The sequence below is a fragment of the Garra rufa genome, chromosome 4 (assembly GCF_049309525.1).
Source record: "Garra rufa chromosome 4, GarRuf1.0, whole genome shotgun sequence".
Classification (NCBI taxonomy): domain Eukaryota; kingdom Metazoa; phylum Chordata; class Actinopteri; order Cypriniformes; family Cyprinidae; genus Garra; species Garra rufa.
The window spans coordinates 34,754,934-34,768,148 of NC_133364.1; the positions used below are offsets into that span (position 1 = coordinate 34,754,934).

At 36.7% G+C, this 13,215-nt stretch overlaps 1 protein-coding gene across 1 annotated transcript; it reads left to right on the forward strand.

The window, feature by feature from the left end:
* Nucleotides 1–876: 876 nt before the first annotated feature.
* Nucleotides 877–12,027, forward strand: LOC141333912 (uncharacterized). Its single transcript, XM_073839065.1, has 2 exons — nucleotides 877–1,033; nucleotides 10,406–12,027. Exons 1-2 carry the CDS (start codon nucleotides 877–879, stop codon nucleotides 11,560–11,562), a joined length of 1,314 nt encoding a protein of 437 aa, XP_073695166.1. The 3' UTR covers nucleotides 11,563–12,027.
* Nucleotides 12,028–13,215: the final 1,188 nt, after the last annotated feature.

The window sequence follows — 13,215 nt, forward strand, 5'->3', positions numbered from 1 at the left end:
ATTATTAAATATAACGTTGTAATGCTTTATTTAGAGTTACTTAAGACGTTAGCCTTTAGTAACAGAGAAGATGCGTTTCGTTTCGCTCTCTATATCATGAATCAATCGTGTGATGATAGTGATTAGAGAAAATATCATCACAAAATATTACCGTTACATCACAGTCTCTATTATTGTTTATTATTATTATTTTTACTGTTAATATTATTGATATCACTGTTACCATCATCACAACATATTATTGTCATCACCATCTTTAGTAGCCTATTATTGTTGTTGTTATTATCATTATTATTATTGTTACTGATATTACTGTTACTGTCATCACAAAATATCATCGTTATCATCGACTATTTCAAATGATGGTTATTTCTATTATTTCTAAACATGCTAATACTATTTATAACATTACTATTATTCACATTGTCATTTTTGCTCATTTTCATTTATTATCATTGCTATTTTTGTTGTTGGTATTGTTTTTTGTTGTTTGTATGTTTTTGCACTCCAAAAAAAAAAAAAAACGTGGACTACAAACGACAACAACAAACACAAACGAGTGAATCACAACCGATAATGTTTTGATGAACGTCTAATATATGTGATATGATAAATAATCGAATACCAAATATATATCAAAAATAGGCTACCTAAATATGAACCTTCTGTGTAATTTGTAAATATTTTATACATTTTTATATATAAGTCTACTAACTCTCTTACTGTCTTACCAGTGCACTGACTACTGAAGAAATTTACTTTGCATTGATTTTTCTCTCTAATAATTATTCTCATCTTAAACAGGACAAAGTGTTCAAACACACAGAAAAACTCCTGGAGAATCAACAGAGATCCATGTGACACACTATTATAAAGATGGCGTTTATTAAAGAGGAGATTGAAGACATGAAGATTGAAGAAACATTCAGAGTCAAACATGAAGATACTGATGAACAAACAAAGATAGAGTTTATTAAAGAGGAGAGTGAAGAAGCATTGAGAGTCAAACATGAAGATACTGAGGAACAAACAGGTTGGATTTTATTTTTCAAAGCTGAAGTCATTACAGAAATGAATGATATTTATGAATAATGTCACGCGAGTGTAGAAATGTTTTGACATTTGACAGAAGTGTTGAGATCACATACTAACGCTGCCTTCAAGTGCAACTGAGAAGATCCCTGGTATTTGTTATGACATCACGCATTTAAGTTGTAACAATAATATGAAATTAGCCTAAACCAAAAAAAAAAAAAAAAAATTTTTCCCTGTAACATTAAACCTAGTATCTGTTTCAAATATTAAAACCATTGATTTCTAGCACTTTGGCTAATTATGCAAAAGTACTAATTATGTAAAAGTATTAAGCAATTTTTTTTTTGCACAAAGCAAACCTTGAAATGTGAGTAATCAGGTTTGGCTACTGCATGCTGTCTACATTTGTTCATTTATAGTATTTGGTAAGCAAATAAACAAGTAAACACTCTACACCGGACGCGACAAAGCGACCGTCATAAATAAAACGCGGCTGCAGATTACTGTCGGGATTTGCTGCTCAGGTCTGGTGTAGACACGGTGTAAGGCTACATCTAAATGAATCCGCATACAACTGAAAACAGCCTTTTTGTTTTTACATTTTCTCCATCCACTCTAGCGTTTTCAAGCATTTTCCAAAAGTTTCTCATCCACACTGAAATGTCAGAAAACATTGAATTCACCTTACTGCGTATTAGAGATGCGCGGATGGGCTCAATCGTCACCCGAATCCGCAGCTTCAAATAAATGATCCGCCCGCCACCCACCCGCACCTATATTTTTCTCTGATTTAGATAACCGCACCCGACCCGCACCCGATCGTCATATTACACTTATTGTAATTCTTAGTTTTGCATGATGATATGATAAATTGATGGTTCATGTTAACAGCAGATTGATTCAGCTGATCTGCAAATCGCTGCACACTTATACGTTTATCACTCATGATTTTAAGCCAAATCCATGCAGAAAAGAATAACGTTAACTGACATCTGGATGCGACTCTCCGCAATCTCTGACGAAATCGGTCGGGTTTTCTCTCTATTAGAGCCGCTCTGAACTTAGTATTTGAACGCATGCTTGGACTGAAGTTTACAGGGGTTCACCAGTTTAAGAAAGGTCTGACCGTAAAAATCTGCTTCTTTTCATTTTTAAGGTATTGTTTTCATTATAATCTACTGATTCAAATAAGTAATCAATAATAATTATAGCCTACCACTGCGCGCCTAGCCTGACATGCTTTCGCGTAAGAATGAACAGGCAGCATGGACGCATCAGGAAAAATCGTCAAATATATTTCAAAAGAAGCCGGCGCCACGGTCCTGACCACATCACTGTCTTTACTGGGTGTTTTTAGGCAATATTTCAATTTATTAACATGCGACTGAATTAGCTATTCATGTGTTGGACTGTCATGATTTTGGCTAATGCAGGACACTTCTGAATGATGCGCATCAGAGACGTGGGTAAACGCAAAGCGACCAATGCACTACACCGCTGCATTACCGTGCTCAATAGCATTAGCACAGGCATAACTCCCTTCAAACTTTATATGGAATGTCAACGTTTCTGTCACCAATAACTTAGAACAGGCAAATACACACACGCACACAAATGAAATCGTCTCTGCCTGATGAAAAACATATTTAAAACACGTTCAAGTTTTAGAAAATGTAGTTAATATTTGCATCATTATTGATTTATCTCATCCACCCGCGACCCACCCGCAAATAATCAGAATGCATTTTTTTATTACCCGACCCACCCGACCCGCGGATTATCCGCAGCGCCCGCGGATATAACCGCCATCCGCGCATCACTACTGCGTATACATAAAAGCTCACTGCTACTATACAAATGGAACAGATGATACTTTTTCATGCAATTCTTCTAGTATCAATCAATTTTTTTTGTAGAACAAGACATAATATGACATACAGAAAAACAGTACAAAATAAGAGAAAACAGTGCTGTAAATATAAAGCAAGTCTGACAATAAAACAAACAAACAAAAAATAAGGCAAAAACAAAAGCACAAGCATTGAAGTTAAATTCTGATGTTATTATGTGAGGCGTAAGATTGTAATGTATAAGTTTTTTATATATCTTGTGTATATATAAAATTAAAAAAGGGGATAAGGAGGAAAATTAGAAAAAAGGGACAGAAGAAGGAACAAAATATATAAATAACCAGATAAAGAGAGGAAATGAAGAAAATAATTAAAATAATATCAATATATTCAAGTAAATAAATAGATGACTACTGTTCAGCAAGCATCATAGTGGAGCGGTAGGGCATACTTACACCAAGGTACTGTATTTTAAGATGTGAACGGTATAAACCAGTGGTTCTAAAACTGGGGTACGTGAGGTGATGGAGGGGGTATGAAAAACAAAACCTGAGCTTTGGCATTAATTTAATTCTACCCCAACTTAAGGTTAAGGTGATGAGTAGGCTTAAGTTGGACTCAGGTTGTTGTTCTGTGGTGTTTCCCATACATTGATTGATTTGTGGCGACTCAACAGAATATCAAAACTGACCGCCACAAATAGATTTTCCAAAAGGCTTTGAGTTTGTTGAACAAACATGAACACTTTACATTTCAAAATCAATGTTTTATATCACTGTTTCTCTGAAGGAAACCTTTAGAAGGTTCAGAACATTTTCAATGTAATTTTCATTTTGTCTGCATGTAATGCCTGATAAAGCTACCAGTATCGGATGTAGTGCTGGGCGATATGGAAAAATCATGTATCACGATATGGATTATTTTATATCATGATAACGATATATATCACTATATACCAAAATAAAGTACGTTTTCAGTTATTCTCTGAAAAGTTTGACAAAAATATCATTGCATACTTCTTTTTTTTTTTTGCAACTTTATTTTGAAGTGGCATTAAACTGAACTGTCACAAATGAGAAAAAATCATTTTACTGCAGCAATATAAATGTATCAAATGACAACAGATGTGGTGGAGGTAAAGCTACAGTAGCCTTCACATTTTTTTTTTATCCACATCGTAGTTAATTAAATGGTATTATCAAAATAAACTCTTTTTTTTTATTTAAAATGCACAGCCATTTCAAGTTTCTGAGCAGAAAAGCACTCAATTCTAAAAAATAAACACAACATTTTTTCAAACTTGTAGTGCAAAGTTTGCAAACCAAAATAAAGTATCAAAAGTAAATATCAGAGTTGAACATAACACTGTTTAACTAAACATTACTTAATAAATTCAAGCCACTATAATTTCTTTATTCATTTGATACAACTATTATAGCTATACAATTAATATATATATAAAATATTATCTTGTCATATTCGTGATTCCTGAATTTACAGAGATATATATACGTTTTGAAGTGCATTCATTATGTTTGTATAAGAAAATTCGTTAACCTAGCCTAATACGTTGATTTAATATTCTTGATAATTTTTTAGAAGAAGTTAAAAGTTAAGAAAAAAGGAATTAGTTTGTAGTCTATATATATTTAAGGCTATAGGCTAATCTTTTTCTTAACTTTTATTACACTGTAGATCGAAATAAAATAATTCTTGATCATGTTTAACATCGGAGAATCACTGAAAACGAAACTATTTAAATCTGTATAAAGGAAAGACAAAATAAATCACAACGAGAACAATCTGTATTTTCTTGTAATCAACAACATTTCTTTTGATAAAATTACCTAATTAATACCGAATGATCTCCACCGCATATCCGCATATACTCGCTGGTGTCAGTCGCAAATATTAAACATGCGGGTCAGGAAGCGGGTCGGGTACAATATTTTCTCTCTCTTTTTTTTGCGGTCCGAGTTGCGGGCGGGTTAGTTGAAAACGTCGGTCGGGTTCGGGTTGTTTAGGCTATACATTGACCCGCGCATCACTGATAGCTAGCTTGATAGAGATGGATCACTCAAATCAGAAAGAATGTAAAGGCTATGATGACAGCAATAGACATGAGCGGTAGGCTTGCCACAATAAACGGTGTTGACGGTGTTACCGGTTTTAAGACGCAACACAGGTGACACCATCCCCACATTTGTTTTTTGAAAGTATTCGTTTTTTTATTAAATATTTATTTGAATTAAATAGAAAATATAATTCTAAATAATTTACTGAAGACGAGAGCATACACTATAATTAAAAACTGAACATAGCTACAATGCATCATATTTCATTTATCATGTGAGAAGAATGAGAGAATGGCGGACAATTTAGTGTCAAAAAGCAATGCAAAAGCGCCTGTTTGGGAATATTTTGGGTTCAAACCAAATGCAAAAAGGGAACCTGACAGCGTTAATGAGGCAATATGCAAACTTTACCTGACAAAGGTGGCAGCATCTGGAGGAAACACAACTAATTTATACACGCACCTTCAAGCGCTCCCCGACTGCTGACTTGTCATTTTTGTAGCCTAATGTCATTTTGGAAGTTTTTCTTTTATATTCGTTTCTTGTTCATTCGTTTAATCTTATTTCAACTTTGTGCAATTTATTTATTTATCTTTCTATTTTATTTTCTTAATCGTTTTAAAAACATTCTAACATAGGCTACGTAATAAACATTCTATGGTTGTTATTTGTTTGGTTCCAACTTCCACAGTTTTTTTTTTCAGCCTGTAGCATTGTTGTTTTTTTTTGTTATGTTAATAAAAGTTCTGTGTTTAATATCAGGGTTTTTTTTTTTTGTAGTTTCGTTGTCGTCCATTCAAACAGTTGACGCCGAATTGCCAATTCCCGCAAAACTGAAAGTGAAAGTATAATACGCACGCATTTATAAGCTATTTAAAAGCAGAAAAAAGAGGAAACCCCCACTCCCACGGAGATACCGGTATTACCGGTGTTGTCACATGTCGATTAACCGGTGGGGAAATTTCCTCATCATCACAACCCTAATGAGCGATAAATTATAGTTCACAAGGAATTCGTTTTGTTCCTTCTAGATACTGAATATTTTTAGGTGAAAGCATGATTTAAACAGGTACAACACTAATTCACACGCAATTGCGCTGTTAATACATTAAAACAAATGTAATGGTATACAATTTCGAATGAGCAGAAATCTGTAAGAAATGCAGCGATCCATAAGTAAAATAACTGACGAAAATGTATTTTTATTTTCATTACAAACTTTGCATGGCATAAAGCAGCAGTTATACTCTTTTTAATGCTGACAATGTTATTAGCTTGGTATGTGGTAGGAACAAAGTTTGCACACTAGTGTTCCAAACTCTCCTGTTATTTTTTTTTTTGTTTTTTTATTTTTTATTTTAATGTGTAATGAACAGGACCGTTATATTTCAAACATTATTTCTGAATTATTTGACGCGGAGCGGTGTTTCTGATGTCAGTGAGCGAGGAGTGGAGCAGGAGCGGGAAATTATGAACCCCGAGCGGAGCTGGAGCGGAGCCATTATTAAATGCACAGAGTGCGGAAGGGAAATTGTTGCCGCTCCACTCCGCTCACATACTCTGAAGAGTATGCATTGCATAGCGACAAGACATTATCATAAATTTGTCATAGCCTATTTAATGCAATATTTTCTTTAGTAATTGATACAGTAAGGTTAGATACGATAGAAACGATGGAAGAGAAATAGGACGATAGACACTTTTCTATCGTTCTCACGATATTTACCGTCGTATCGCCCAGTACTAATCGGATGGAACATGCGAGTTCTCTCGATCTGAGAAGGACTCTGCTCTCTTCTCTCTGTACGCAGTCATATCAGCTTCTTAGGCCTTTTTTTGCCTCCCTATTAGGCTGCTTCTGTCATTGAGCTTGGCAGTGCTACCCTCACTCTCGAGGGTCTCCTATAAGCTGGGAAAAGTGTCTGGGTCCCCCTCTCATCTCTGAGAGTTAAGTCCTCTGCTCCATGGAGCTTCATGAGGCAACCATACCAGGTGTATTAGGCCTTTCCTTAACTGGCCACCCTGATGACCGCCGCTTTGCTCATTATAGGGTCAATTATGAGCATGCTGCTCTCTGGAGATCCCATCATGTTTGGTTTCATCATGTTGTTAGGTCCTCTTTGCCTCCCTGTTAGGTGTCTCTCACTCTTAAGAGTCGCCTATGAGTTCAACATTCCCAAGGTGAGCGTCAGAGTTCCTTTCTCATCTTTTAGTTGAATCCTCTGCTTCCTGAAGCTGGAGCCCAGAGGCAGACTGGGACAAGATTTCAGGCTGGGAATTCTCACACTCCACGCAGGCCGACAGTTCAGGGAACACAAGTTGTTCAATGTCTATATCCTCAGTGAAATCAATTAAATCTTGTTCGATCACTAGCTGTCCCAGTTTTAGCTCACCCTCAGTAATGGTGCAGTGGACGGGGTCCTCAGCACCCTTACTCCCCACTAAAATCTCTGCCGTCACAGACACAGTGGCTGGCTAACGCACCTGGTCAAACGGGCTTGGCTCTGCCTCCATGGTGATCGTCCACACTGTCGCTGCTGTAGGCGATGACTCTCTCTCTCTCTCTGTCCGAGTGTCTGTCGGGGTGGTGGCTGGCTGGGCTCTGGGTCCGGGAGTCCACTCCACAAAGGCGGAGAAATTCTCTCAAGGGCCGTCCTCGGGCGACGGCGCTCTGTACGCCATGTTTAAGCTTGCGTCAGAGAACGCACAGAGCGGTGGTGTTAGCCAGCATCTGAAACAGTCTTGTGTAGCCCTCAAGTCATCTGCTTTAGCATGAGGAGAAGGAATTCTGGACGAAGGAGGGTATCCATGTAGGGAAACATAGCTGAAGACTGAGAAAAAATGAGAAACCAAAAATAAGGCAAAACACAAAGGTAACTGTTTTGGTTTGGCTATCTGTCACAATGCGTGTTTGAATGTGCAACATGATGAGTAAATGCAAAGTCTTTAATAAAATCCTCAGTCAGGGTAACAAACAGACAGGATGACTGGAACATACACACACAGTAGGTAACGTTGAAGCCGGACAGAGAAACTCAGAAATCAAACAAACTTAAAAAGGGGTACTAATTACAACAGCAAATGGTGGGAATGATGATGCAAATAAGCTGGAAGAACCAAATAAAAAAACAAAAGAATTACTGCGCTACATACTTATCTGGCATATATACTACATAGTTTTGTGTCGGTTTCACGTGGACGCAGATATTTCTTGAGACGAGGGGAAAAAAAGATTGGATAGGGAAAGCTCTGACATTGTATGGATGTAGCCAAACTTTTAACTTGGACAAATGGATGATTGATTTAGTTGTCCGAAGAACAAGCACATATCAAAGCTTAATGTCGAGCTCTGGGGGCTGTTTCAAAAAAGACGTTCAGAAAACCTGGGATTAAAGTCAGAAACGTGACCTGAAATTATCTATGAATCAATCCGGGTTAAAGTTGTACCGTGAAATAACATTTAGGTTAGGTTATTAGTAACTAAAAATCTCACTAATTTGATCCAGGTGGAGTGACTCAAGATAATTTGATGTGCACACTTATTCTTAAGCAGTCCTTAATGTCAATTATGGATCAAATTGATCCACCATGGCAAATTTATTTGTACCATTTAATACATTTGCGATGTTGTGTTTTCTTCAGTGTTTATTCTTCATAAGAATATGTAAATGTTACAAAGTCAAATATGCATTTTGTTGCCAAGAGTGGATGAGGTTTGAGTGGATGAAGCACTGACACAATATAATAGTATCTTAATAATTCAGAGGAAAACATACATTTTGTTAAAATATTTATTTTTGAACATTAAATGTGACTTATAGTATTAAAAACTATGTTTTTTTTATCATAGCAGTAAATGTAAATCATTTGTAAGCTGACTAATACAGTTTTAATTATTAGCTCAAGTGAGTAAATGTCTGTTTGTCTTCCCAGTTAAAATGTAGGCTCTTTTCTATTATTTATTTTATAATTTACTGTTTTAAAGACTAGAGATAGAAGGTACAGCTGTCATAAAACCAGAGAGAAAGGCTGCATGGTTAGAAACTTATTATCAACTGAATGTGCAAGTAGCAACCATGATAAATTGTTTTCATATTTTAAAACAATGTAATTAAATCTTGGGCACAATATATTAAATACAGTTGGTTGCAGCCTTTTTTTATTATTATTATTTGAGGAAAATTTTCTATATACTTTTATGTTTGGACTGATACTAAAGTCAAATAATTGTATATGAGAGAGTCAGTGGTAAGTAAAATCAGTGCATTCCTATTGGTCCGTGTTACAGGATTCAGCTTAGCCCGACAGTTAGCCTTCCTCTGACCAGGTTAGTTTAACAGCATTGGTTGCCCAGTGCTCCGGCTGCATGTTCCTGGTGTGTGTGTGTGTGTGTGTGTGTGTGTGTGTGTGTGTGTGTGTGTGTGTGTGTGTGTGTGTTTGTTTTTGTGACATATCAGGACACAAATTTGTGTAATAACATGGGTATGACATAGGTATTACAAGGAGAGGGTGACTTATGAGGACATTGTCCATGTCCCCACTTTTCAAAAGGCTTATAAATCATACAGAATACGTTTTTTTTGAGAATGTAAAGATATGCACAGTCTCCTGTGAGGGCTAGGTTTAGGTGTAGAGAAGGTGTAGGGTGATAGCAAATATCGTTTGTACAGTATAAAAACCATTACGTCTATGGAATGTCCCCACAATTCACAAAAACAAACATGTGTGTGTGTGTGTGTGTGTGTGTGTGTGTGTGTTTTGATGAATTAAACACAGAGCACAATTCACCATACTTAGCAGTTGGCACATGTTATCTTCATGTTTTCTTTTAAAGGATGTATTTTAAAAGTTGAATTTTAGTATTTTTTATATTGTGTTTCCAGAGGTGCAATTATAATATTACTAATGTTTTTGACAGAAATGTTTAAAATTGAGTGATTTAAATTTTTAAAATAAGATTTTTGACAGGTTAATGACTGTTTTTCACCATTTCTCATCCTTTCACAGTCTGACAGTAGTGTTTTCCATTTAAAAGGTCAAGTGTAACAGCCAACTTTTATGATTGGCTAACATAATTGCCCCATTAATAAAAACTCATAAGGAATTATTGTGTGATTCATTTTTTATCTGTTGGCTGATTGGGGAGTTTGTCCTCTTTCTTTTTTCATTGACTCTAAATTTGTTACATTTTATACCCTAGGAGACAAATGGTAAAATGAAAAATAGTATATAATAATTAAGATCAGTCTATATAGATTTCTGACGTTTAATTAATTGTATAACAGCCAACTTAATTTCTGTAGGATACCGGAAGACCAGGATCAGGTTTGGAGACCCTGGTATAGGATCTAGCATACATGCATTACATATCTACATGTTTTGATGTTAATTGTTTTGTGCCATTAAACTGGGGTTAACTTTTATCTCTTTGTTTTTCCACCTTAGACCTAACATCGCTAAAAGAGGAGAGAGAAGTGCTGAATGAAACTGAAGAGAAAGATCAGTTTGAGAATCTTCATGATTTTGTATCTGGAGAAAAATCTTTGTGTTCCTTAGTGTCTAAAAAGATTTCTAAACAAAAAAGAGCTCAGACAGGAACTAGGACTATTTTTACTTGCTGTCAGTGTGGAAAGAGTTTTCAACGACAAGGACATCTTAAAAGGCACATGGGAATTCACACTGGAGAGAAGCCTTACTCATGCAAACAGTGTGGAAAGAGCTTTCAACGACAAGGACATCTTAAAAGGCACATGGTAATTCACACTGGAGAGAAGCCTTACACATGCAACCAGTGTGGAAAAAGTTTCACTTGTAAAGGAAGCCTTAACAAACACATCAGAAATCACACTGGAGAGAGGCCTTACACCTGCAAACAGTGTGGAAAGAGTTTCACCGAAAAAGGAAGCCGTAACAAGCACATGAGAATTCACACTGGAGAAAAGCCTTACATATGCAACCAGTGTGGAAAGGGATTCACTCGTAAAGAATGCCTTAACGTTCACATGAGAGTTCACACTGGAGAGAAGCCTTACACATGCACACAGTGTGGAAAGAGTTTCAGTCAACGAGGACAACTTGACACACACATGAATTTCCACACTGGAGAGAAGCCATACACATGCAACCAGTGTGGAAAAAGTTTCAGGCAACGAGGAAAACTTGATAGGCACATGAAGATACACACTGGAGAGAAGCCATACACATGCACACAGTGTGGAAAGAGTTTCAGTCAACGAGGAAAACTTGATAGGCACATGAAGATCCACAATAGAGAAAAGCCTCACAGATCCCCTCAGTCTGGAAAGAGTTTCAGTGAAAGTGGAAACCTTGAAGTTCACCAGAATATTGACATTACAGGGAACCTTTTTACCTGCCAACAGTGTGCAAAGAGTTTCACTCATAAAAGATACCTTAATGTTCACATGAGAGTTCACACTGGAGAGAAGCCTTACACATGCAAACAGTGTGGAAAGAGTTTCAGTCAAAAAGGAAGCCTTGACAGGCACATGAAGGTTCACAATAAAGTGAAGAGACTCTTAGCAGGGATAGAGTTTCAGACCAAATGTATAGAACGGACAGTTCCGGTCCTTGATTCTGATTGACTACAATCAAAGCTGTTGTAAATTACTCTACAAACATACAGCTCTTTGTTTCTTGCCATCCCCATTGTTCCAACCACAATTACAGTTGAAGTCAAAAGTTTACATCCCCCTTTCAGAATCTGCAAAATGTACCCTTGTCAAAACAATCCTAAAGGATTCCGACAAGAATCCTATACAGGGCTCCTACAATGATAGAAATTCTCATTCACATTTTAAAGCAATGTGTTTTGTCCATGGTACACTTTACCATGTCAGCTAGCTATTGTCACACCCCTGGACTGTCTCTCTTGGTTTCTCCCAGTGTCTCCCCCTGCTGTATTGTGATTATTGGTTTCTCCCCCTTGTTAGTGTGATTCCCTTCAGCTGTACTGGTTAATTGGTGTATCTTTATAAGTTAGTGTATTTGCTCTGCTGTTTTGTCGGACATTGTTGTTATATCCTGTGTTTCCTGTTCTTCTCTGTGGATTATTAAAGACTTTTCGTTTATCACGTCATTGTTTGTCCGTTCCTGTCTGCAGCGTGACAGCTATATTGCGTTGGACTGAGCTTAATGCATCAACGTGCAAGGAATAATACAAACTATGGACAAAGTATTTGCTCTGTCTACAATGTAAGAACTTCACATTTCTATATCATAAATTGAAAGGAGAGCTCACAGGAAGTGCGCTGTTTTTTGATTGAAGCACAATAAAGGACACTGTTAGCATTTTAACATTAGTGTGCATGGATTTAATTTGCACACATCAGTTACTTGCTCACTTGCTCAGTACTCACTCACTAACATTGGCAGCTTATGATCATTTCTACGGAATTTTAATCATCCAATTTCATCTTGAATTTTGAAGGATTCTACTTATTCATTGCATCTATTACTAACCAATAGTTTTTGCAGTTTACTTAAACTCACCTTGAGTGAGTTTAGTGCAAAAATTTCTAACTTCTAAATTTCTAATTTCAAAGAATCTACTAATATTAATGAAGCGAAAGACAAATCAACAAATGTTCTGTTTTAATTTCAATAGTGTTTTAATTTAGTCTTTCTTTCACAAGTTCACTCTTACGGATCATAAACTGAGGGAAAGATTATGCGTATCTGGCATGCTGTCTAGGAGAGGGCTCCGAGCTCGGCAGTAATTCCAGAGCCCAGGGCACTTCTCTTGAACCTGGGCTGAAGGTGAGGAGACGGGGTGGTGGAAGGGTGCTGAAAAAAGGGAGATGAAGAAGGTAGGGCTGCTTTGGTTATTTATGGGGATTCTTTCTCGTGCTGATTGGATAGGGAGTGTGATTACTGATGATGAATTGGCTGTGTCAATTATCCGTGTGAGATCCTCCCAGAAACCAAAGAAAGCCAGGATAAACATGGCATCTATGATACAGGTGGTATGGATGGACTGGTAGCCTTTACAGAGGGTGGAAATGCAATTGTTCAGAATTTTTTAGGGTTATAGGTTGGCGGGTGTCTGAGTGAGTGGTATGGGTTTTTTGGATGCCTTTGATTAGTAGCGACATCTGGGAATTGGTTATATTGGGTGAAGGTGAGCCATAGAGAAGTTTATGGAAAAAATTGGATCCCGCTTTGGTACTCTTTGAGCCAATTTTGAGGTTTTTGATGATGTTGAGGTAAGAGATAAATGAGGTAATACATAGCAGGGA